At 40.4% G+C, this 26,414-nt stretch overlaps 1 protein-coding gene and 1 pseudogene across 1 annotated transcript in view; one reads left to right on the plus strand and one right to left on the minus strand.

Annotated features, from left to right (window-relative positions):
* The first annotated feature begins 961 nt into the window (after positions 1–961).
* The window catches only part of LOC142435539 (cullin-4B-like), a 194,953-nt gene continuing 169,500 nt past the window's right edge, over positions 962–26,414 (plus strand). The window contains exons 1-2 of the mRNA XM_075539764.1: positions 962–1,163; positions 1,572–1,687. Coding sequence (XP_075395879.1) covers positions 962–1,163; positions 1,572–1,687 — 318 coding nt within the window. The remainder of the gene's footprint in view (positions 1,164–1,571; positions 1,688–26,414) is intronic.
* On the minus strand, positions 25,436–26,007 carry LOC142435613 (nuclear transport factor 2 pseudogene; annotated as a pseudogene).

Consider the following 26,414-nt stretch of genomic DNA (forward strand, 5'->3'; position numbering starts at 1 on the left):
ATAGCAATGTACATTCTAGGGTCTATTTTGACCTGCGTGAGAAGGGGGAAAACATGGTTAGGTGGGAATGTGTTATGTCAGAGTACATGTACATTTACTTGTTAGGGGTACATGTTTTCTTTGAGTTCAGGGCACATGGAAGAAGGAAGGTAGCAGAAATAAATACTAACTTTAATAATCAGGAAGTACTTAGCAGGGTTGTGGCATTTTACAATCTGTTTTCAGTTTATTATCTCCACTAAGCCACCAGAGGTTTTACAGGTGTGTGTGTGTGTGTGTGTGTGTATGTGTATGTGTGTGTGTGTGTATGAATATGAGAGAGAGAGAGAGAGAGAGAGAGAGAGAGAGAGAGAGAGAGAGAGAGAGAGAGAGAGAGAGAGAGAGAAAGCAAGGGTGAGACCTGCAGAGAAGCAGCTTGGGCTACTGGTTAGTGGTTAATAACGTACAAGAATGGAATAAACAGCTAGCAGCTGTGCTCTCTACTTTTGCTTTGTTCATTTCCACAAGTTAACTTGGAGTAGAAGAAAGCTTGCACTACTACTTCTCTTTGGATTTTTTGGTCATTGTTGAAAAAGTCTTCCTGTGCTTGTGTCCGGGAGATCCTGTTTCCCTGGAAGTCACACCGACTGTAACTGAAACTTGATTTCCATTTTTCTTTCCTTTCCTCTAGGTTATTTGCTTTTTTGTTTGGACATGTATTCATTCATATAGTAAATGGCATTATTCTCATGCCTACTGCTGTTCTACTCATCCCTCTAGGGTAGATTCAGTACTGTTAATTCTTATTCATCTACTTCTACATATTATTAAAATGTAAAAACATTGCTTATTTTCTTCTAGTTAATTATCTACTTCATATCTAGCTTTAACTAAACTTATTAGATATCTCTATTTAACCTCCTTTAATCTAGTAAATTGGATTAAAACTGGATTATCTTTAATATTATAGGATTTAATAGAAATGGCTGAAGAAGACTCATCTTCCTTTTCTGCGGACTCTGAGGACCAGGAACAGTTTAAAGATGAAGGCTTGATAATTTTTTCTAGTCCTACAGAACACCATGTAGATTACTTAAGAAAAGTTCTCATGACCTTGTCCAGTTTTGCAGAAAGTAAGCCTTCCAGTGGTACTGCCAAAAAGTTGGTAATCAAAAACTTTAAAGGTAATCTAATTAAGAATTAAATGTTTAAGTTTTGGTTCTTCATACTCCATTTTAAATTTTAACTTCATCTTTAGCTTTATATTTTTAACTTTCATGCATGTTAGAAATGACATTGGTTTTGGCCTTTGATTCTTGGATTCTAGACTTGACATTGCCACAGGATATACTGTGATTTTACACATCATATCTTTGTTTCCCCTCTCAAAGTAAATACTTTAGAGTTCTTAAATAATATTGACAATTTTCATTAACATATTTGTGTTAGCATCTTAATCATTAGAAATATGGTATAAAATTGTGAGGAACACATTGAATTGAGGTAGACAATCAGTAGTAGATATGCTGAGGTTATGCCTTAAAGTGCTCTTCTGAAATACTTTATAGCTTAATCTCTTATTTATTTCTTAGACAAACCCTTAAGATTGAAAAATTACAGTGAAGAAACATGGCAGAAATTAAAAGAAGCTATCTGCGCTATTCAGAACAATACTTCTATTAAATACAGCTTAGAAGAACTCTACCAGGTACATGTTAACAATTTGCATGCAATTGTAAAGATTTTTGTGACTTTGTAATAACTGATGAATTCTTTACATGTTTGTACAGTCATTTTTCAAAGTTATGCCGGTTTAGCAGGCCTAGTTTAAATTTTTAATAGGAGTCTAGAACGACTGTTAAAACTGAAAGTTATATGAAGTCCTAAATGAATTTCAAGGCTACTCAGGTCCTTGATACTAATTTTAAAAAATCATTTTATTGGGGGCTCGCACACTTCTTAACACAATTCATCCATCCATCCATGTGTCAAGCACATTTGTACATTTGTTGCCCTCATCCGCAAAACATGTGCTTTCTACTTGAGCCCTTGGTATAAGCTCTTCATTTTCCCCCTTCTTCCCTGTATCCCCCTCCCTCATGAACCCTTGATAATTTATAAATTATTATTTTGTCATATCGTACACGGTCCTACATGTCCCTTTACCCACTTTTCTTTTGTCCGTCCTCCAAGGAGGAGGTTATATGTAGATCCTTGTAATTGGTTCCCCCTCTCCACCTCACCTTCCCTTCACCTTCCAGGTATCGCCACTCTTACCACTGGTCTTGAGGGATTATCCTGTATTCCCTGTGTTTCCATTTCCTATCTGTACATCCTTTGGTCTAGCCAGATTTGTAAGGTAGAATTGGCATCATGATAGTGGAGGGAGGAAGCATTTAAGAACTAGGGAAAAGTTGTATGTTTCATCGTTGCTACCCTGCACTCTAGCTGGCTTATCTCCTCCCTGTGACCTTTAAGTAAGGGGGTATCCAGTTGCCTACAGATAGGCTTTGGGTCTCCACTCTGCACCCACTGTCATTTACAATGATATAATTATTTGTTCTTGGCTGCCTAACACCTGTTCCCTTTGATATCTCATGGTCACACAAGCTGGTGTGCTTCCTTCTTGTGGGCTTTGATGTTTCTGAGCTAGATCACTGCTTGTTTACCTGCAAGCCTTTAAGACCCCAGACGCTATCTTTTGATAGCCAGGCACCATCAGCTTTCTTCACATTTGTTTATGTACACATTTGTCTTCGGCGATTGTGTCAGGAAGGTATGCATCATGGAATGCCAATTTAATAGAACACAGTGTTCTTGGATTGAGTAAGAACTTGAATCAAGGTCCAATGTCCATCTGCTGCCTTAATACTAAAACTGTAAATATATGCATATAGATAAATTCCCCCACCATCCTATATAAATGTATTTACATATGTACATGCCTATATTTAGACGTCTATAAATACTCTTTGTATCCTCGTTCTTTCCTCCATTTCCTTTTCCATTGCTTTTGTCCCTCTATGCTGCTCAGGCTTCATTTGGGCTTCAGTAATTTATCTTGGTTACATTGCCCTTGCTGAATCCCTACTAGGCCTCTCACACCCTCCTTGCCACTAGTTTTGGATTATTTGTTGCTCCCCTGGGTTGGTCAACACCACCTCCTTTCCCTGCCTCCCCCTCTCCCATGCTAGTAATTTTTAAAGTATTTTAGATATGAATTGTCATGAAATATTTATAGCTACTTTATTATAGTTTTGATAGTTTGATAATATATGTATAACATGTATTAGTCTTTGTCATAGCATGTTGCCATAAGAAACTATTGTCATGTCATCAAGCAAATATTTCCTATGTTAATAAAGTAAAATCTAAGATGTAATATTCAAGAGTAATATTTTTAATTTGATCTGTTTTATGATCAATCAATTCTCAGATATCCAGAATAACTCTTTCTTATCCTGTGTTAATTTCTTTGTATAAAGGAATTCAGAATCTTCGCTCTCTTTTCTATTTTCAGTTAAGTGCTCTACAGGCAGTTCCCTGCAATTTTTTTCCTTTTCCATTCTAGATATACCATTTGATAATATAGCCCATTTTATTTTTGAAATGATTTGATTGGGGGCCCTTACAAATCTTATCAGAATCCACACATACATCTATTGTCTCAAGTACACTTGTACATATGTTGCCATAATCATTTTGAAAGCATTTTTTCTCCACTTGAAATCTTGGTATCAGCTCCTCATACTTTTACCCTCCCTCCCCCTCATTCTGTCCCTCATGAACCCTTGATAATTTACAAATTGCTGGTTTTTCATATCTTGTACTGTTTGATGTCTCTCCCTCCCACACAACCTTTCTCTTGTCCATCCCCTTAGGAGGGGTTTATAGGTAGGTCGTTAACTGGTTTCCCTTTTCTCCCCCCACCTTTCCTTTCCCCTTCTGGTATGACTACTCTCAATATTGATCCTGAGGAGTTAGCTGCCCTGTATTCCCTGTGTTTCCTGCTCTTATCTGTACCCATGTACATTCTCTGGTGTAGCCAGATTTTTAAGATAGAATTTGAGTCATGGTAGTGGAGGGGGTGAGGGAGGGAGAATATATTAAAGAACCAGAGAAAAGGTATATGTTTAATCGGTGCTATACTGCACCCTGACTGGCACATGTTCTCCTCACGACCCTTTTGTACCCTTTTGTCCAATTGCCTACATACTGGCTTTGGACTTCCACTCTGAACTCCCCCACTCATTCACATTATGATTTTTTGCTCTGGGTCTTTGATGCCTGATACCTGATTTCATCAACACCTCATGATCACACAGGCTGGTGTGCTTCTTCCATGTGAGCTTTGTTGTTTTACGGCTAGATGACCCCTTGTCTATCTTCAAGACTTTAAGACCCCAAATGCTATATCTTTTGATAGCCGGCACCATCAGCTTTGTTCACCACATTTGCTTCTGCACCCACTTTGTCTTCAGTGATTGAGTTGGGAAGGTGAGCATCTCAGAGTGCTGGATTATACGAACAAAGTGTTCTTGTGTTGCGGGAGTACTTGCATAGGGACCCAATGTCTCTCTGCATCCTTAATACTAAACCTATAAATATAGATCTCTCTCTCCATCATCACATATTAATATATTTACATATTTAATGCCTTTATTTAGATCTCTATAAATGCTCATTGCTTCCTAGTTCTTTCCTCTATTTCCTTTTACTTTCCTTTGTCCACTGTCATGTTCAGCCTTCATTTGGGTGTCAGGAATTCTTCTCGGTTACATTATCCTTGATCAAGCCCCACCAGACTTCCTACACCCTCCTCACCATCTATTTTTGGTCACTTATTATTCCCTTGTCCCTGGGTCTGTTAACACCCACTTCCTTTCCCCTGCCTCCTCTTCCCCTAGACCCCCCTAAACTGTTGTTTCATTGTCCTCTCTTTCAGCTTGTTTATCCCACCTATCCCATCCACAGAGACACACAGCGACAACAATATGCACAAACACAAGACCAAGCAGAACAAAGCAGCAATAGAAAATAAAACAATAGCTCCCAACAAAAACAAAAAGGCAATGAAAAAATATAGCCTAAAAATAGTTTAAGGTCTATTTGTTGTCCTTTATGTATGATTTCCAGTCGAGTCTGATGGTGCACATGCCCTAGCCCCACACTCTGTTTTTGGTGTTCTCTGGGGACTTCATTGCTCTGTCCTCTTGCTGCCGCATTGCACACCCCAGTGTCTCCTCTGGGTGTGGTGGGTTCAGGGAAGGCATAATTCCTGCAATGTGTCTTCAGTGTTGTCCCCCATGGTGCTATGGGTCAGTGGGAGCGTTGTGTCTTGTGGTGGGGCCGGCCCTATGGTCCTCTCTGTGCATTGGCTGCTCTGAGCAGAAATACTGTCCCCAGGGTCTGGTGGGCCAGGATTCATTCTTTTTTTCCTCCCACCTTGTTGGCTACTGTGTGCTCTGCTCAGACATGTCCCTCTGAGCTGTAGCTTCAGTGCTGCCCTCTGAAATGTATTCTTTGTGTGGGGAGGATGGTGCTGTCCACTTAGTTGGTAGTGGGGCCAGCCCCTCAGGCCTCTTTATTGGTTCCCTGCTTCACGTGTTGCGTTCTTGTCTTGGAGCACTGGATAACCCATTTTCTTTTAGACATATATTTTCATTTTAATCTGTATGAAGTTACTGCTCATACTACATTTTTTTGAAAGTGCTTACCTTGAATTAGAATTGACATGATGGTAATGGGCTTGGTTTCTTAGTATAATGCAATCTGAAAAATCTGGTGAAAGACCTGGCAAATGATCTGATCATTTATAAACAAAGCTCGATGTTCTAAATCTTGATAAAGTGAAACCCACTGCTGTCTAATTCATTCCAATTCATACTGACCACCTAGGGTAGAGTCATACTTCCTGATAGGTTGTATTCTTTCTAGAAGAAAATTGTCAGGGCCATGGTACCACTAAGGTTTATATTATAACTTTATGGTATACTTTTTTGAGGAATAAAACTGACCACATTTCGCGGATTTCCAGTAAAATAGTGCCTTGTATAGATATGTTATTCCAGATCCTTTAAAAAAATACAGGCAGTCAAATGAAACAGATGGAGGGTCATCTTAAATTTCTGTGTGTGATAGAAAGGGCACAGAAAAGACTTCAATACTAATAGAAAAAGCTGAATAGAAAATAATAGAAAAAAGTTGTTAGAGGAGACAGATGGCCATTGTGAGTTGTGAGCTGGTTGACATTGCTTTAACAAGCAGAATCCATTTAGGACAGCTACCTGTCAGCACAAGCACCTGTGTTATTGACTAGGAAGCAACTACATCCATACCACTCCTGTGCAAGTTGATAATCACTATACAAGTACTCAGCCTTAGACAGATTTACCCGCAGTTATGTTACATGAACATCAAACAGAACTGTGCATGCACTCCTCTTCTCATGACAGCTTAAATTTGATAATTGGTGAGTGCTTATGAACATTACCAACATTACAATGATCAGTTAAATACAGATATGATACTTGAATTTTTTGGAGACAACCGACAATTTCAATTCATGCTGAGACCAATTCAAAAGGCACTTAAACAAGTGACAGAGTTATAAAGCTAGAATATACATATATATGGAGAGAAAACTTTTCATTATATTTCTTTCCACTTTCTTTTTTTTAATAAATATTTTATTAGGGGCTCATACAACTCTTATCACAATCAATACATATACATACATCAATTGTATAAAGCACATCTGTACATTCTTTTCCCTAATCTTTTTCTAAGCATTTGCTCTCCACTTAAGCCCTTTGCATCAGGTCCTATTTTTTCCCCACTCCCTCCCTGCTCCCCCTCCCTCATGAGCCCTTAATAATTTATAGATTGTTATTTTGTCATATCTTGCCCTATCTGGAGTCTCCCTTTCCCCCCCTTTTCTGCCATCCGTCTCCCAGGGAGGAGGTCACATGTAGATCCTTGTAATCAGTTCCTCCTTTCCAAATTACTCACCCTCTACTCTCCCAGTATCGCCCCTCACCCACTGGTTCTGAAGGTATCATCCACCCTGGATTCCCTGTGCCTCCAGCTCCTATATGCACCAGTGTACAACCTCTGCCCTATCCAGCCCTGCAAGGTAGAATTCGGAAAGCTAGAATATATATATATATATATATATATATATATATATATATATATATATATAAACAACTTATTGGGGCTCATACAATTCTTATCACAGTTCATACATATACGTACATCAATTGTATAAAGCACATCTGTACAGTCTTTGCCCTAATCATTTTTTTCTCCTCTTTTCTTTTTTTACATTTTATTAGGGACTAAGCTAGAATGTATTATTGAGAAAGAAATGACATTGAATTTATTTGATTAAAGGAACGCTGTGTAATGCCATTCATTAGCTTCAGAGAAAAAGCGGTACTATAGACAACATCAAGAAGGTGCAGAAACAGAAGAATGCAGGAAAGTTCTGTTAGAACAAAAACAATAAACTTAAAACTAAAATCCATAGAAAAACAGCAAGAAGGAATTGCTAGGATTAGCATTAAGATTTCAGTAGCAGAATTGATCAGTTAATCCTAATTTATCAGTTAGTACCATCAAGTTTGTTTTGAACCATGGTGATCAATACTAAGCAGAATAAAACATTGCCTGGTCCTACATCGTACTGCAAACTGTTCCTGTGGTCGAGTCCATTGTTGCCGCCACTGTGTCAATCCATCTTGTTGAGGGCTGCCTCTTTTTCATTGCTCTTGACTTTACCCAGCATGATGTCCTTCTTCAGTGATCTCTCCTAACAAAGTGTGTCCAAAGTATGTAAGGCAAAGTCTCCTGATCTTTGCACTTCTAAAGAGGACTCTGGCTATACTTCTTCCAGGACAGACTTGTTTGTCCTTTGGACATCCCATGATACCCGGGATATTCTTTGCTACCAACACAGTTAAAACTCATAAAGTCTTCTTAGTTTCACATGTTATGAGGCAATGGAAAATACCGTGGTGCACCTTAGTTATTAAAGTAATATTACTGCTTTTCAATTCTCCCCAGAGGTTTGTGCAGCACATATACACAGAACACTGCATCTTTTGAACTCATGACTGCTGCATCCGTGAGCCTTAATTGTGGATCCAAGCAAGGTTAATTCCATGACAACTTATAAATCTTTTCTCCATTTATTGCATTGTTACTTATTAGTCCGTATGTGATGATTTTGGTCTTCTTTATTTTATTTGAAATCCATACTGAAGGCTGCAAGTGTTTCAAGTCCTCACTTTCACCAAGCAAGGTTGTGCCTTCTGCACATCACCAGGCGCTAATAAGCCTTCCTCCAATCCTGATGGTGCATTCTTTATATAATCCAGGTTGACTTATTACAAGTAGAATAAGTATGGTGAATAGGGCCAAACCTAATGCTCACCTTTCTTGATTTTAGACCATACAGTATGCTTTTTTTGTGTGTTCACACATCTGTCTTTTGATCCCTGTAGAAGTTCCACATAAGCACAATGAAGTATACGGGAATTGTCATTCTTCTCCAGGCTATCCATAGTTGGTTATGATGTACACAGTTGAAATCCTTGTCATAATCAATGAAATACAAGTAAACATATTTTTAAAAAATAAATCATTTTATTGAGGGCTTGTACAACTCAAATCACAATCCACAATACATTCATTGTGTCATGCACTTTTGTACATTTGTTTCTCTCATCATTCTCAAAACTTATGCTTTCTACTTGAGCCCTTGGTATCAGCTCCTCATTTTTTCTCCTCCCTGCCCACACCTCCCTCCCCCCATTAACCCTTGAATCATTTATAAAGTATTGTTATTTTGTTATATCTTACACATCTTTTTGGTATTTTCTGCTTTGGACCAAAATCCATCTGACATTAGCAGTGATATCCCATGTTCTCAGTTCTCTTTTGAGGATATCCTGCACCTCTCGCAGCTCCCAGTCAATATATGTTCACAACTGTTGCTGATCTTCCACAGAATCTTACTTGCATGTTTTATCAGTGATACTGGTTTATAGTTGGGGCATTCGAGTGGCTCACCTTTCTTTGGAATAGGTGCACATATTGATCTCTTCCAGTCAGTTGGCCAAGTAGCTGTTTTCCACCTGTGCTGGTATAAATGAGAAACGTAATTGCTTCCAGTGCTTTATCTTCCTGTTGAAACATTTCACTTGGTATTCCATCAACTCCAGGAGCCTGTTTTGGCTCATGCTTTCAGTCACGTTTGGAATTCTTCCTTTACTATCATTTAGCTCGTGTAGAGAGGCTATTTGCTGAAGTGGTGAAATGTGTTGGTTTTGGTGCAGTAATTCTGTGTATTTAGTCATCCTTTAATGCTTCCTGTATAATTCAATATTTTGCCCACAGAATCTTTCCATATTGCAACTTAACACTTGATTTTTTCCTTGAGTTCTTTAGTTTAATATATGTGGAGTGTATGCTTCCCTTTCTGTTTCTAACTAGATGTGTGTATATTTCCCCTTAATATTTGAGTTTGTCTTCTTGAGCAACCCTTTGAAATTTTCTTCAATTCCTCATCATTTCTTCCAGTATCCTTTGTTGCTCTGTAATCAAGAGCAAGTTTGAGTGTTTTCTGATGGCACTTTAATCTTTTCTTTCTTTCTTATGTTTTAATGACATTTTTTTTTCATGTAGAATGTTATTGATGTCATCAGGTCTCTGTCTTTAGTGCTCAGTGCAGCCAATCAGTTCTTGAGATGTTCTCAGATGTCCAGTGTATTTTGGCTCTCTAGGATTTAAAAATTTTTTCTTCATCTTCTTTATAAACTTACTTATGAGCAATTGATATTTTGTTCCACAATCAATGCGGGACCTAGTTTTAGCTGCCTATACTGAACTTCATAATCCAACTTATCAGTGGAAGGACAAACTTTTGAGATTAGAGAGTTATAATATTGATAAATTTCTCAATACTAGTTGGCTATAATATCAAATGTTGGAGCCAAAAAACAAATCCAAAAATGAACAAAAATACTGTAGAATTTTGAGAAATATCATTAACTTATGTATGAATGGGATTCCAAATTCAGAAAATAATAATAAAACTATCTAGGAGTTCCTTGGAGAACACTCTTAATATTATGAAGATGAGAAGATATTCAAGAATCTAAATGAACCCAAAACAAAAAATCACCAAAGCCATGTTATAAACAAACTTTCCCAAACCAAAGACAAGGAAATAATACTGAAAGTGGTTTGGGAAAAACAAAAAACTGAAAAGGAAAGGCAAGAAGACTACTGTGGGGTTTCTTTTTTAAAAACAATCATTTTATTAGGGGATCATAGAACTCTTTTTACAATCCGTACATACATCATTTGTGTCCAGCATATTTTTATATTTATTGCCATCATCATTCTCAAACCATCCAATCTCCATCTGAGCCCCTGGCATCAGCTCCTCATTTTCTCCTCCCTCCCTACCTCCCCCTCACCCCAAACCCTTGATAATTTATGGTGCCCGGCTACCAAAAGATATAGCACCTGAAGTCTCTGAAGACAATGGGTGCACCATGTCATATCTGACACCATCCAACGGCTTCCTCACCCAATTCTCTGCTGTCCATCCTCCAGGGAGGAGGTTACATGTAGACCTTGTAATCTGTTTCCCATTTCTTCCTCACCCTCTCTCCACCTTCCCGATATCTCCACTCTCACCACTGCTGCTGAGGGGCTCATCTGTCTTGGTTTTCCCATATTTCCAGTTCCTATCAATGCCAGTGTACGTCTCCCAGTCCAGCTGATTATGTAAGGTAGAATTTTGATCATGATAGTGGTCTGGGGGGAGGAAGCATTCAAGAACCAGAGCAAAATTGTGTGTTTCATTGTTGCTACACTACACTCTGACTGGTTCATCACCTGCCCACAACCCTTCTGCAAGCAGATGTCTAATTTCCTCCAGATGGGCCCTGGGTTCCCACTTTGCACTCACCCTCATTCACAATGCTATGATTATTTTTGTGTGTCTTCTATGCCTGATACCTGATCCCTTCGATGCCTTGTCATCTCACAGGCTGCTGTGCATTTTCCATGTGGGCTTTGTTGTTTTTCAGTTAGACAAACTCTTGTTTATCTTCCAGCCTATGGGACCCCAGATTATATATTTTGACAACTGGACACCATCAGCTTTCTTCACCACACTTGCCCTTGCACCCACTTTGTGTTCAGCGTTTGTGTTTGTGTTGAGGTAGCCTTTTGTGCTTCTTCCATGTGGGCTTTGTTGTTTCTTAGATGGCCACCTGTTGTCTTCAAGCCGTTAAGACCCCTGATGCTGTATCATTTGATAGCTGGGCACCATCAGCTTTGTTCGCAACTTTCGCTTTTGCACCCACTTTGTCCTCAGTGATCTAGCTGGGACAGGCCGGTGTGCTTCTTCTAAGTGGGTTTTGTTGTCTCTCAGCTAGATGGTCGCTTGTTTATCTTCAGGTCTTTAAGACTTCAGGTGCTATGTCTTTTGTTTGCTGGCCACTATTAGCTTTTTTCACCACATTTGCTTGTGCATCCATTGTCTTCAGAGACTTCAGGTGCTATATCTTTTGGTAGCCGGGCACCATCAACTTTCTTCACCACATTTGCCTGTGCACCCATTGTCATCAGCGATCGTGCCAGGCAGGTGAGTATCTCAGACTGCCGAATTGTTAGAACAAAGTGTTCTTGTGATGAGGGAGTACTTGAGCAGGGGCCCACTGTCCATCTGTTTCCTTAATACTAAACCTATACATATATGTACATAGATCTATTCCCCCCCCTTTGTTGTATATAAATATATTTACATCTTTTTATGTCTGTATTTAAATCTCCATGACTACCCTTTGCCTTCCAGTTCTTTCCTCTGTTTCTTTGTAACTTCCTCTTGCCCTACTATCATGTTCTGCCTTCATTAGGGTTTTAGGAATTCCTCTCAGTTACATTGCCCTTGATCCAGCTCTGCCAGGCCTTCCACACCCTCCTTGAAATTGATTTTGGATCACTTGTTATTCCCTTGTCCCTAAGCTTATTAACATCCTTTTCCCCCCCCCCCCCCGCCACCCCACCTCCATATCCCCCGGGCACTGTCAGCCCGCTGTTCTCTCTTCTGGCCTGATTACTCCACCTATCCCTTCCAGGTAGACACGCTATGTACCATCACAAGATTTAGTACACGAAGCACCAACAGAAAGTAAAACAATATCTGCAACAACACACACACACAAACACACACACATATGAATTGTTCAGAGTCTGTTTGTTTTCCTTCACAGGTGCTTTGCAGTCAAGTCTTATGGGTGCCATGCCATGGCACCTCCTCTATCCCTGGGGACTTCATTGCTCTGCCTCCCCCGCCACTCTGCTGCATGCCCCCAGGGGCTGGCTTCAGCGTGGTGAGCTCATGGCGGGCACAATTCCCACTGTGTGTCTCTAGTGCTGTCCCCAGTGGTGCTATGGGTCAATGAGGAACACTGTGTCCCATGGTGGGGCTGGCCCTGTGGTCATCTCTGTGCATTGCTGTTCTGAGCAGGAACATTGTCCTCAGGGCTTGGTGAGCCAGGATGTGCATCAGTCTTTTCTTTTTTTCCCCCTGTACCCCCTTGTTGGCTCCTGTGTGCTCTGACCAGACCAGTCCCTCTTCCCCTTTTCTTGAGCTGTTGTGTCAGTGCTGTCCTATGACGTGAATTCTTCTTGTGGGGAGGGTGGTGCTGTCCACTTAGTTGGTAATGTGGCCAGCCCCTCAGGCCTCTCTGTTGGTTTCCTGCTTCATGGCAATGTGTTGTGTTCTTGTCTTGGAGCTCCGGGTTGAAGTCTTATTTCGCCCTGTGGAAACACAATCAACACCCTCCCCATGTGTGGGTTAGTGCCCTGTTCCCCCGGTTCCCCATACCTTTTTCCATCCTCCCTTTTAATGGGTTACCATATGTATCCCTGGGTTTATTCTGGCCCCTGCCATATTACCTGGGCCTCATCCCAGGGTCATATGTATACAGCATCTTCTTCCCTATGCTCCTCTTCAATTTTTTTTGAGCTTACCTCAGCAGACTCATGTAGTATTTGTCCTTTTGTGCTTGGCTTATTTCACTTAGCATAATTTCCTCCAGTTTCTCCCATGCGGCGAGGTGCTTCATGCGTTCATCACTGCTTTTTAGCGATGCATAAATACTCCATTGTATGTATGTACCAGAGTTTTTAATCCATTCGTCTGTTGATGGGAATTTGGACTGTTTCCAACTCCTTGCAATTGTGAACTGTGCCGCGATGAACATTGGGGCACAGATGTCTGGCCCTGGTTTGTTTTTTGTCTCCTGGGTATATACCCAGTAGGGGGATTGCTGGATCATAAGGTAGCTCAATTTCCAACTGTTTTAGATATCGCCAAATCGATTTCCATAATGGTTGTACATACCTACAGGTCCACCAGCAGTGGACAAGAGTACCTATCTCTCTGCATCCCCTCCAATACTTGTTACTTTCTAATTTCTTGAATTGGACTGTCTTTGAGGGTGTTAGGTGGTATCTCATAGTTGTTTTAATTTGCATTTCTCTTATGGCTTGAGATCTGGAATATTTTTTCATATATTTATTGGTCATTTGGATTTCTGCCTTGAGAAAGTCCTGCTCAGGGGTCCTTTGCCCGCCTCCTGAGTAGACAATTTTTTTCTTGTTTTAGTTTAGCAGTGTATTGTAGATTTTAATAATAAGGCCTTTGTCTGATGTGTCATTGCTAAAGATGTTTTCCCATTCTGTAGTCTCTCTTATTACTCTCTTGGTGAATTCTTTCGATGTACGTAAGTGTTTTATTTTTAGTATGTCCCATTTGTCAATTTGTGCCTCCTCCTTGTTGGTGACCTTCCCGATATATGATAGCCAAGGTTCTCAGGTTTGTCCCAATTCCCTCATTGATAGCCCTAATAGTTTGGGGCTTTACCTCGAGGCCTGTGATCAACTTTGAGTTTATTCTTGTGCATGGTGTGAGGTAAAGGTCTTGTTTCATTCATCTGCAGCTACGTATCCATGTTTTTAGCACCATGAATTGAAGAGGGCATCTGCTTCCCATTTGATACTTTTGGGCCCCTTATCAAAGATCAGTTGTCTGTATGCTGATGATTTTATTTCTGGGTTTTCAATCCTTTTCCATTGGTCTGAATATCTATCGTTATACCAGCACCACACTGTTTTGACCACTGTGGCTGTATAGTAGGTGCTAAAGTTGGGTTAAGCCAGCCCTCCGGCTTGGTCCTTCTTCTTGAGGAGTTCTCTGCTAATTCTCGGTTTCTTCCCCCTCCATATGGAGTTGGTAATCTGTTTTTCTAACTCTTTGAAGAAAGTTGCTGGAATTTGTATAGGGATAGCCTTGAACTTATATAGTGCCTTGGGTTGAATTGATATCTTTACAATACTGAGTCTGCCGATCCACGAGCATGGGATCTCCTTCCATTTGTTGAGGTCATCCTTAATTTCTTTCAATAGTAATTTCTGGTTTTCCTCATACAGATCTTTTGTTTTTTGAGTCAGGTATATCCCTAGATATTTCAATTTGTGCTTGGTTATTGTGATGGGTACCCCCTTTTTGATCTCTTCTTCTGTGTCCTTGTTCAATGTGTATAGTAGTGCAATAGACTTCTGTTGATCTTGTACCCTGCTACTCTGCCACAGTCCTCTATTGCTTCCAGTACTCTTCTTGTGGAACTTTTAAGATTTTTCATATATAAAATCATATCATCTGTGAGTAATGATAGTTTCACTTCTTCCTTCCCCAGATGAATACCTTTGATATCATTTCTTTGCCTTATATTGTTGGCTAGGACCTCCAGCATGATGTTAAATAGGAGTGGGGACAGGGGACATCCTTGTCTAGTCCCCTTTTTCAGAAGAATTGATGTTGTCTTTTCTCTATTGACTACCACAGTGGCTGTTGATTTTTCATCTATAATTTATATTATATTGAGGAATTTTCCTTCCATTCCTATCTTCTTGAATGTCTTAAACATGAGTTAGTGTTGAATGTTGTTGAATGCTTTTTCTGCATCTATTGATATTATGTGGTTCTTATGTTTCTTTGTTTCAATGTGACGAATAATACTAATGGTCTTTTGTATGTAGAGCCATCCCTGCATCCCTGGTATGAATCCCACTTGGTCATGGTGAGTTATTTGGTTTATATATGTTTGTATTCTCTTGGCTAGTATTTTGATAAGAATTTTTGCATTGATACTCATTAGGGAAATTGGTCTGTAGTTCTCAATTCTTGTGGAATCCTTGTCCGGTTTAGGTATTAGAGTTATACTTGCTCCATAGAAGGAATCTGGAAGTTTGCCATCATTTTCTATGGTCTAGAAGAGTTTGTGTAGGTTTGGTGTCAGTTCTTACCTGAATGCTTGATAGAGCTCACCAGTGTATCCATCTGGTCCTGGTGCCTTCTTGGTTCCTAATTCTTTGATAGCCTTGTCGATTTCTTTTATTGATATGGGTCTGTTGAGGTTCTTGATGGCCATTGGGGATTATCTAGGGAGGGATTGTTTTTCCAAGAATTCATCCATGTCTTCCAAGTTTTTAATTCACTGGAGTACAGTCCTTCATAGTTCTGGGTAATTATCTTTTTGATTTCACTATGGTCCATTGTAATAGTCCCTCTTTCATCCCTCATCCTTGCTATTGAGATGTGTTCCTTCCTTTCTTTGGTCAAATTTGCAAGAGGTTTGTCTATTCGGTTTATCCGTTTGAAGAACCAGCTTTTAGCAGCATTGATTTTCCCCCCATAGTTTTCTCATTTTCTCTTTCCTGAATCTCAGATCTGATTCTTATCTCTTTCCTTTTTCTGTTAGTTGGATTGTCTTGCTGACTCTGCTCTAGTTGCTGTAAATTTTGTGCCCGTGTATCAATCATAAGCCTCTCCTCCTTCTCTATGTGTGCATGTAATGCTATGAGACTTCCTCTGATGACTGTCTTTGCTGTGTCCCATAAGTTTTGGTATGTTGTGTTTTCATTCTTGTTGGTTTCTAGAAATTTCTAATTTCATCTCTGATCTGAGGCAGTATGCTCTCCTTTTGCAATAGTTATTCATTCTCCAATGGTTTGCCCTTGATTTCTTTATCTTCCTTTTGTTTTTTTTTTCCAATCTTATTGGACAGTGGTCAGAGAGAGAGGTCTCTATGATATCAATGTGCTTGAATTTATGTAGATTTGACTTACGCCCGAGCAGGTGGTTTATTTTCATAAATGTACCATGTGGACTTGAATAGAATGAGAATTCTTTTTTGTTTGGGTGGAGAGCTCTGTAGATATCTATCAGGTCAAGTTGTCTAATTGTACTGTTTAGATCTTTCGTCTCCTTGTTGAGTTTCTTTCCGAGTGATGATCTTTCTCAGAGAGTGGTGTATTGAAGTCACCAACTATAATTGTTGAGGCTGTGATTTCTTTCTTCATCCTTTTCAGTGTTCGCTTGAAGTATTCTGCTGGCTGCTTGTTTAGTGAGTAAATGTTTAGAATGCTTATTGGTTCTTTATGCAATGCTCCCTTGAGCATTATATAGTGTCCATCCTTATCTCTTTTCATGGTTTGCACGTTGAGGTCAATTTTATTTGAGATTTTGATTGCAACCCCTGCTCTTTTTGATTTAGAGTTTGCCTGATAATGTCTCTATTCCTTGATTCTCAGTCTGTTTTTATCTGTAATGTTGAGATGTGTCTCCTGTAGGCAGCAGATCGACGGTTTGTGTTTTTCAAGCCAGTCTATTAGCCTCTGTCTCTTACGGCCAGAGTTCAAACCATTAATATCCAGGGCTATTACATCTATCTGTGGACCTTGTGATGTCATTTTATCTCTCTCGTGGTGTGTGTTTTCCTACCTCCCTTTCTTTTCTGTGGGTTTTGCATACATGTGTTTGTGGTTCATTCTTGCCTTCTTTCCATCGTTGAGCCAGTTCTATCTTGGGGGCTGTTTTCCCTTTGATGGGTCTCTGAGTGGTGTTGTTCTGTGTGGCGGTCTCTTGTATGTGCTTGGCGAGTGTTGTTCTTCCACCCATCCTGGGTCAGCGAGGATCTTTTGTAGTGCTGGGTTCCTTTCAGCATATTCTTTGAGGCTTTCCTTGTCCAGGAAGACTCTCACTGCTCCATCAATTTTGATAGATAATTTGGCTGGATAGAATATTCTTGGGTTTGCATTATTTTCCTGTAATTTTTGGAATATGCTGCTCCACTGTCTCCACTTCTTCATCGTGTCTGCTGACAGGTCTGAGCATATTCTTATCTGCTTGCCTTTATATGTGGTTGCCCGTTTTTCCCTCACTGCTGTCATAATTTTCTCCTTTTCTTCAAAGTTGGTGTCATTTTCCGGGGTGTATCAGAGCCCTGGGCTCTCTTTGGGAAGCTGGTGCTGGTGTTGCAGCTGGTTGCTTTTAGCCCACTGTCTTGTTGTGTTTCGCTGTTGTCCTACTGGGGATTCCCTCTGGACTTGGTCTGTGGTTTGTACTCCAATCACCTTCAGGTCCCCTTAGGTGTTGTTTGCAGCTGTGCACACTGAGGTCTGATACAAAGTATTTTCCCCAGTGCTTTAGGTGATGGGTTGGGGGTTGGGTGATCTGTTTCTGGCTGGGGGCATTTCCCCCAGGTAGGCAGGTGGGAGTGGAGCCCCTGACTGGTGTGCAGATACACTGCTTGGAGCCCAAATGGTGGGACAGAGTGAGCAGGGAGAAGGGCGAATGGAGTGAGCAAGCCAGAATGGCTTGGGTTACTATGCCACAGCTGCAAAGACTTCTGCCAGACTTGGGTCCTCTGCCTGGCAGGCCTGAAGCTGTGTGTGGCAGGATGGAATCTCTGAGCGCGCGCGTGCGTGCGTGCGTGCGTTTGTCCCCGCGCAAGGGTTTGCGCTTGTATGGGGTGAGGGATCAGGGTAGGGGATGCCCAGGAAGGGGGCTAACTTTAGGATCTGCAAGGACCCCTGTGATGGGCGGGCACCTCTGGACTGAGGCCTCTCAGCATGCAGCATCTCTGATTGGCGGTTCTCTCTCGGGTGCAGGGGGGAGGGTCTGGTCCGCTGGACCTCGAGGAGTGCCTCGTGGGTCCGGAATCTGTTGGGGGTGTGGGTTATGTTGGCTGGAGCACACACACAGACCCCGTACACCCTGAGGCGGGGTGAGGTTACTGACTAGTGGGTTTGCACGGAGCGCCGAGGCGGGCGCAGCCTCCGCAGTGCACCTGGCTGCCCTGTGGCGCTGGTCACAGCAGAGCGGGCTCCCTGAGCGTCGTACCAGAGACCGTGAGTGTCCACGGAGCCCTGGCGATCAGATAGTGGTCCACGTCTGGGTCAGAGAGATGTTCTGAGTGGTCTTGGCAACCGAACAGGCAGATTTGATACCCCTAATCCGCCCCCAACTCTCTCCACTCACCGATCTCCTCACAGCTCTGGGCGTGAGCTACCTATCTGGCGGCCATCTTCCTGGAGGGAGGTCCCCCTAGTGTGTGATTTCTAAGCAGAAGAAATTGCAAGCAAAAGGAGTCATTCCCAACAAAATTTTCATTACATATATTTATTAGATTTTATGGTGAAACTAGTACATATGCAGACAAACTGAAATGAGAAAAGCTTGTAAGAATCAAGTCAATCTTATGAAAAATACTAAAGTTTTTCAGCCCCAGAAATGACAGTAACCTGAAATTAATTAACATGCATACAAAACCACCCAGAAGTCAATAAGAAGTAACCGAAGGAAAATATACCTAGAAGAATATGTAGCGAATAAGAAGAATTAATTGTAAATGAGGACACACAAAACTTCCAAACAGAGTTAAAATTAAGCCAAATTCAAGCCGGAAAAAAACCTTTTAATACGAGACTGAAATGCTAGCCTTGCTGTCTTTTTCCAATTTGCCAAAATGGAGCTGGGTTGACCAGAACCAAAGGTTTTGGGAGTAGGAGGTTGATTTTGGGGAGTTTAGGAAAATTCTCCTTGGGGAGATCTAGATTTTATCAATTTATTAAATTATTGAACTCTGTTCATTGGTGTTCAGAGGAATAGGATAATGAGTCATTATAAAACTAGACTGCATGAAGATGAATATGGCATCAGGATTTGAGGAAGGCTCATTAAGGACTAGTGACATACCGGTGACATAACCTTACTAAAAACATAGAAGATTTTAGTTACTTGCTGATTAAGATGGTACTCCCCAAAAGTCCTCACAATTAGACCAAAACAGAACATCATGATAACCGTAGGACAAATTGATGTTGCCAAGCATTTCATTGTACTTGAATCCACAATCAATACTCTTCAAAAGAGTAGTTACTATAATATATTGCTTGTTCAAGTAAATGTGATAGAAGACCTATTTAAAATACAAAAGAGCAAAGATGTGCAGTCTGCATTTAGGAAAAATGCAAGTTTTGGGGAAAATATTAAGATTAGGAGACAAAAAGAAGTTAAAAGGAACCAAAGCAGCACTGTAAATCATGTGTTATATTTCTCATTGACACAATCACAAAATTAACCTTTGTTTAGAGGAACGAGCAAGAACACTGCCATTGTAGAAAAATACCAATGAAACCTGTGCATTTTTATACTAAATCATGGACTGGGAAATGTCAAAATGCATTGAGCATCCCCCCAAAAAACTGTTCCCATAACTTTTAACTCCTGAGCATTGGAGAGGAGGATTGTGCTGTGCTGTTCTACCAATATCTGTTAAGACTTGGCTTATGTAGAATTATTCAAATAATCAGTTTTCTTATTCACCTTCCTTGTAGATATTCTGCCCATTATTGGAAGTCTTGTGTTGAAATCTTCAACCATTGTTTTAGAACTTTCCCTTCTTCCTCTCATTGTCAGTGTTTTCTCTGTTTATACCTGTACTTATATGAAAATTGCTAGGGATTTGTTAACATTTGTTGTGAATTGATAATTTCCTTAGTGTATGATGTTTTTTTTGCTTTTAGTAATTTTCACGTAAAAGTCTATTAAATCCCAATTACAATTAATCAGCCTTGAAAGTCTATATAATCAGTCTTATTATAGCAGCTGACCAGGGGTGTGAGGGATGATGCTGGGAGAGTGGAGGGTGAGTGGGTTGGAAAGGGGGAACCGATTACAAGGATCCACATGTGACCTCCTCCCTGGGAGATGGACGGCAGAGAAGAGGGAGCGGGGGAGGGAGACTCCGGATAGGGCAAGATATGACAAAATAACAATCTATAAATTATCAAGGGCTCATGAGGGAGGTGGTAGCGGGGAGGGAGGGGAAAAAAAAGAGGACCTGATGCAAAGGACTTAAGTGGAGAGCAAATGCTTAGAAAATGATTAGGGCAAAGAATGTACGGATGTGCTTTATACAATTGATGTATGGATTGTGATAAGGGTTGTATGAGTCCCTAATAAAATGTTAAAAAAAATAGTGGCCAAAATTGCATGAAAAATGTCCCCATAATTTCACTTTTAAAATACTACTGTCTTTAAATCTAAAGCAGAACTTATTAAAGCACAACATTTTTTTTTACATTTTATTAGGGGCTCATACAACTCTTATCACAATCCATACATATACATATACATACATCAATTGTATAAAGCACATCCGTACATTCTTTGCCCTAATCATTTTCTTTTTTTTAAATTTTTAAAAAATCTTTTTATTGGGGCTCATAAGGCTCTTATCACAATCTGTACATACATCAAATGAGCAAAGCACCCTTATACATTCGTTGCACTCGTCACTCTCATAATTCACCTTCCACTTGGGCTCCTGGAATCAGCTCGGTTTCCCTTTTTTTCCCCCCATCTCCCTCCCTCCCCGATCCCACCCCTGGTCCCTTGATAGTTTATAAATAATTATTATATCTTATCTTACACCCCCCGGCGCCCCCCCTCACCCGCCTCCCCCTTGACAATCTCCCAGAGAGGAGGTTACACATAGATCTCCGAGATCGGTTCTCCCTTTCTACATGCCCTTCCTTCCTGGTGTCGCCACTCCCACCGCTGGTGTTGAAGGGTTCGTCTGTCCTAGATTCCCTGTGCCTCCAGATCCCCACTGCACCGCTGTACATCCTCTGGTACAACCAGGTCCGCAAGGCAAGGTAGGATTGGGGTCATGATGATTGGGAGGGGAGGAAGCGTTCAGGAACTAGAGGAAGGTTTTGAGTTTCATTGTTGTCACACTGAACCCTGTGTGGCCCATCTCCTCCTCACTACCCCTCTGGAAGGGGTGTTCAGCTCTCTACAGGTGGGCATTGGGTCCGCATCATGCACTCCCCCTCTTTCACGGTGATGTGATTCTCACCACCACCCCATCTTTGATGTTGGAGACCTGGTCTCCTCTGTCCTTCATGGTCACCTATGTTGGTGTGCTGCTTCCGTGTGGGCTCGGTTGCTTCTGGGCTAGATGGCCACTTGTTTGCTTTCAAGCCTTTAAGTCCCCAGACGCTATATCTCTCAGTAGCCGGGCACCATCCGCCTTCTTCACCACACTTGCTTATGCACACTTTCGTCTTCAGCCATTATGTGAGGAAGGTGATCACACAATGATTGTTTTTGTTCCTTTGTATCTGCTACATGGTCCATTCAACACTTTGTGTTCGCTTAGGCCGTGTGCTTCTTCTCTGTGGGCTTTGTTGCTTCTGAGCTAGATGACCGCTTATTTGCCTTCAAGCCTTTAAGACCCCAGACGCTATATCTTTTTTTGATAGCCGGGCACCATCAGCTTTCTTCACCACATTTGCTTACACACACGGCTGTCTTCAGTGATCATGTCGGGAAGATGGGTATCCTGCAATGATGCCATGGACAAAGATCTTTTTCACAGTTAAATGGGCACTTGGTCTTTGAGAGTCTTCTCGTGAGACAGCCCTCTCTTTGGTTCCTCAACTCTTCCATTGACATTGTGTGCCTTTGCACTCATGGCTGCATTCACCTCTTCCACAGTAGAATAAGTGACTACACCTTGAAGTGCTTGGTCTTGATATTTCTCATTACCACACAATCTGTGAACCTACCCCATTGCTCAAAATGTCGCTGCCAACTCACTCTTGCCTGTTGTTTAAAAGCTGAAACCTTTGATAAAGATTTTCTGCAGGGGTTCCGACTCTTTAAGAGACTCTGACTTACACAGGATGGCAGGGAGGGGTTTGGAGGGGGCACACAGAGGAACACTCTTAAGGAGCTTCCTCTGCAGCTTCCACAGGTAGAAAACCACAGTTATTTCTTATCTCAGGTTTTCTTGAGTATATTTAAAATATATGGTCTTCTCTGAATTTTTCTACTTGGAATTTGTTGAGCTTTTTGAATGTGTAAACTTATGTTTTTTTTGTCAGGTTTGAGAAGTTTTCTTCCATTCATTAAAAAAAACCAAAAAACCTTTAACTAGGTGAAAATTTACAGAACAGATCATTAATCCTACACTCAACAATTCATACACATTTTTTTAGACCTCTCATCCATCGCAGCCCTTTAGTGTAGCACCATTTATATTTTTGTTTTCTTGATCCATTATTAGTACTTTTCGAAGTCCCTGGCATTGTGTTTGGGTGTTTACATTTTTTTAAAATGGATGATTTTTCTACCACAGGGTTGGATTTTAGTTCCTGCCCGCATGCATGATAGCCATAGTCTATTTTCATCCCATCTATGTTTGGTCCGTTATCCTGGTTTCTCTTATGCTTTTGAATATTCTCCCATGTTTTCTTCCACCCAAGACTTTCTAATGTGATCTTCTTAAAAGTAGTTGCCATTATTATTTTATATACTTTCTGATTCTCATTTTTTTACTTCTAGACCAACCATAACATGTTTTTTATTGGGTGACTTCTCATAGGTCTTGTAAGCTCTATTAAATTTTTAATCCTTCTATAAATAATTTCCCCCAGATTTTTCTATAGATTTATTAGGAAAAGAGAAAACTATTCAATAGGGGTTCACTCTTGTCCTATTTATGTTGAGACTAAATATACCCAAGAAAGCTTAAAAGTCAGTGACTTCATGCCTTTATGATTCCCCATTTTAGAAAACCAGTTTATAAATTTCCATCAGTCAGTACTCTGAGGGAACAATCATGTTCTTTGATGTAAAGAATCTTCATAAAACTTGAAAATTTGAGGATCTGGATTCATAATAGAAATCCAGCCTAGATTAGGGAATTGCCAAGGCTGCTGTGCTACATTTGATTTAAGATTTGGTTAGCCCAGCGCTTGTCATACAATATAGATTAACTTATACTGTTTGGAAGCTTGGGAGTACACTCACACCTTCTTGCACTTCTAATTGTCTGGCCCTGTACTTACTCTTTTTCTCCAAAGTTCCCTTGGCGAGGTTGTGTCTTAAGACTCAGAAGAACTCTTTGAACTTCAGATCTCTAACTTCACTGTCATCTTTCAGATCAGATGAACAGGTTCCAAAGAAACATCCAAATTCAGCCTAAGTCTTTGCTGCATCATTCCACTTCCCTTTAAGAGTGGACCCATACAAAATGAGTGTGTTAGTCCAATTGCCTGTTCTTTTTAATTCGCAGCCTTAGAAGCGGTTTGCGTTTATAGGCATAGCACATTTCCTGCCAAGATTCAGCTAAAGACAAATTGCTTGCTCAAAATTAGGGAACTAAAAACTTTTTCCTCTGGTATTTCCTAGGAGAGGAAAGGGGTGAAAGGGACACGATGGGTTGGATGATAGGTAGGTGCTAACTTGAGGGAAGGGAAAAATAATGTCCTTTAAGAGGGTTATGGGCAAAAGCAGTGAGGCAAATGGGGAATAGGACAAGGCATTGGGTGTTTGATAGGGGTTTGATAAGTTGTTTAGTTGCTGAATGCAAAAATGATGTTCTTGTATATAAACCTCCACCTAATTAATGGTAGAAAGGTTTTTAAACAGAAAATGTAAACCTTAGAATTTCTAGAGATGAAAACACGCTACTAAGTACACGATATTTTAATTATTATGAGAGTAGATATTTATTGTAGCACTTTAGGAAAATATAGAAAACAAATAAGATAAATGTTTTCTATAATCTGGTAATATTGTAACTTCTGGATGTATATATGTTCATAAATGTAGTTCAGGTAGGGGAAGCTTCTGAATGTTTCCTTTGAACGAAATTGTGAATCCTGTGCATTGTACTGATTTCTCTTGGCATTTTTAATAAAATATTTTTCCAGTCCCCCCTTCCAGAAAAAGAAAAATAATTACCATATACACTCGTGTATAAGGGGGTTTGGCTTATACACGGCTCAGTGGTACCCCAGCGAGGTGTAACATCTTTCTGGGACCCCTGAGGTAACTGGATGAGCGCCCATTTTCTCGCGGGTGATTGCCATTTCTCCACTGTTCATTCGAAGCCCCACTGACACTGCAGGGCTTTGAATGTTTGTTTACTCAAATCTAACTAATCAGAGCTGTCCTACTATGTGTATCTTTGAATAAGCCTTTTAAAGCCGTGTACAAAGGATGTGGCATGAGTGGATGTCATCTGGTCAAGCCCAACTAACAAAAGGAGGAAATCTCATGAAGCCTGACATAGAGTTAATAGCAAAGTGGGTTCAAGATGGGTGGGAAGACATTCCAGAAGACATGGTGCGACGTGCCTTCCAGAAATGTAGTATTACAAATGCTATGGGTGGCAGTGAAGACTGCGCTTTGTATGAAAATGACAGCAGTGATGGTAATGACGGCGATCTCAATGAGGACAGTGTCTATGATGACCTCACACCAGCTGAAACTTTGTATTGGGATATGGATGATGATGAGAATCAAATTTTGAAGGATTTTAACTCTTTACATTTTAGCTTGGTTGCTGATTGAGCTCAGGGAATCATTGTTGATACCTTATTGTTTTTGTTGAACCTATTTCCCACTTAGGACTGTGCTGGTTTACTAATGTTAAATGACTTGTTGTCCTTTTATTTATGTTTTTTATTAAAAATAAGTATTTAAATACATTACCCCACTGATGTCTCAATTTTTAGCAATTTTATTTTAATTTGCTTTGATTATTGAAACTCACCAATAGCTTCTGCATTTTCCACCCTAGGCTTATACTGAGTCAATCCGTTTTACTGGTTTCCCAGGTAATAATTAGGAACCTCGGCTTATACTGGGATTAACTTATATTTGAGTATATAGGTAGGTCTAATCTGTGATATGTTCTGAAATATTTAAGACTTAAATCTTTAAAAATCTTAGTAACTTCTGAGATAATTTGTTCTAAGATGAGATGTCTTATAGCAGAGAGCTTACTTATTAGAGGCATATGTTGAAACCAACTATTGTATAAAATTAGCAATCCATCAGAAAAATGTGGTGTATTTCTATATGCCAATGAATTCACTCAGAATTTTGACATAATTCAAATGATAATTAAAATTTTGTTAAATGGTTACAAAAAACTAACAACCTTTTGCATTACTTAAGTCTTTCCCAGGCATGCTCTGGTACAACACAAACTTCTGTCAGATGTGACTATCCAAACTGTCCAAACATCATGCACAACACCTGGGTGGCAGCAGTGCACTGCACACCTCCCACTGCGGCCTGGCTGGTGTACGATGTTTGGAGCATCTTAAGGAGTATGAGTAGGATCGGGAGTAGCAGGAGGAGGGAATAGGAATCAGCGTGAGTGCCTGGCTGGGATGAGGTCAGCTGAAGTTGTGCAGCCAGCCTGAACATCTCGTTGGTGCACACTCAGGTATCGTTGATGTTCTTTAGTAGGAACATCTGGTGATAGCCCATGACACGGGATCTTCATTGGCCTTCAGCTGGCCCACAGCCTTGCTGAGGATGCAGCTATCTGGCGTGGGCTTATGGTCCTGTGACATCATGCTGTGCTGGATTTTCTGGAACAGAAAGCTACACAACTTTTCCACAGTGGCAGCTTTCCCCTGGAACTGCTGTCCTTCCCACACAAGGCATGAGGCGTCAATATAAATTGCACCCGATTGGGTTCTGTCATCAAATAACTGGTAGTAATGCTGAATGAAGCTGGACCCAATCTGTTACCAAATCGGCCTGTCTCCAATTCTGGGGCAACCCATCATTAAGATTTACTAAGTCATTTTCCTTTAAGGAAATGTTTCTGTTATAAAAATTAGCACAATTTCATTTATGGTGAATATCTTATTTCATTGAAATATTTTGCTGTATTGTGGGGAAATGCAAATCTTTTTCACAGTTTCTATCAATATGAAATAAAATTTAATTTTCTCTCCCACACACAAGAGGTTAATCTGTTAGTAATTCTGGGTGAGTCTTCACAGCTTCTCAAGTACAAACATTCTTTTTAAAAAAATGATTTTATTAGGGGCTCATACAACTCTTTTTACAATCTGTACACACATCATTTGTGTCCAGCACATTCGTACATAGGTTGCCATCATCATTCTCAAAACACCTGCTTTCTACTTGAGTCCTTAGTATCAGCTCATTTGTCCCCTCAGTCCCC

This window comes from Tenrec ecaudatus, chromosome Y (assembly GCF_050624435.1).
Source record: "Tenrec ecaudatus isolate mTenEca1 chromosome Y, mTenEca1.hap1, whole genome shotgun sequence".
In the NCBI taxonomy this organism is placed as follows: Eukaryota; Metazoa; Chordata; class Mammalia; order Afrosoricida; family Tenrecidae; genus Tenrec; species Tenrec ecaudatus.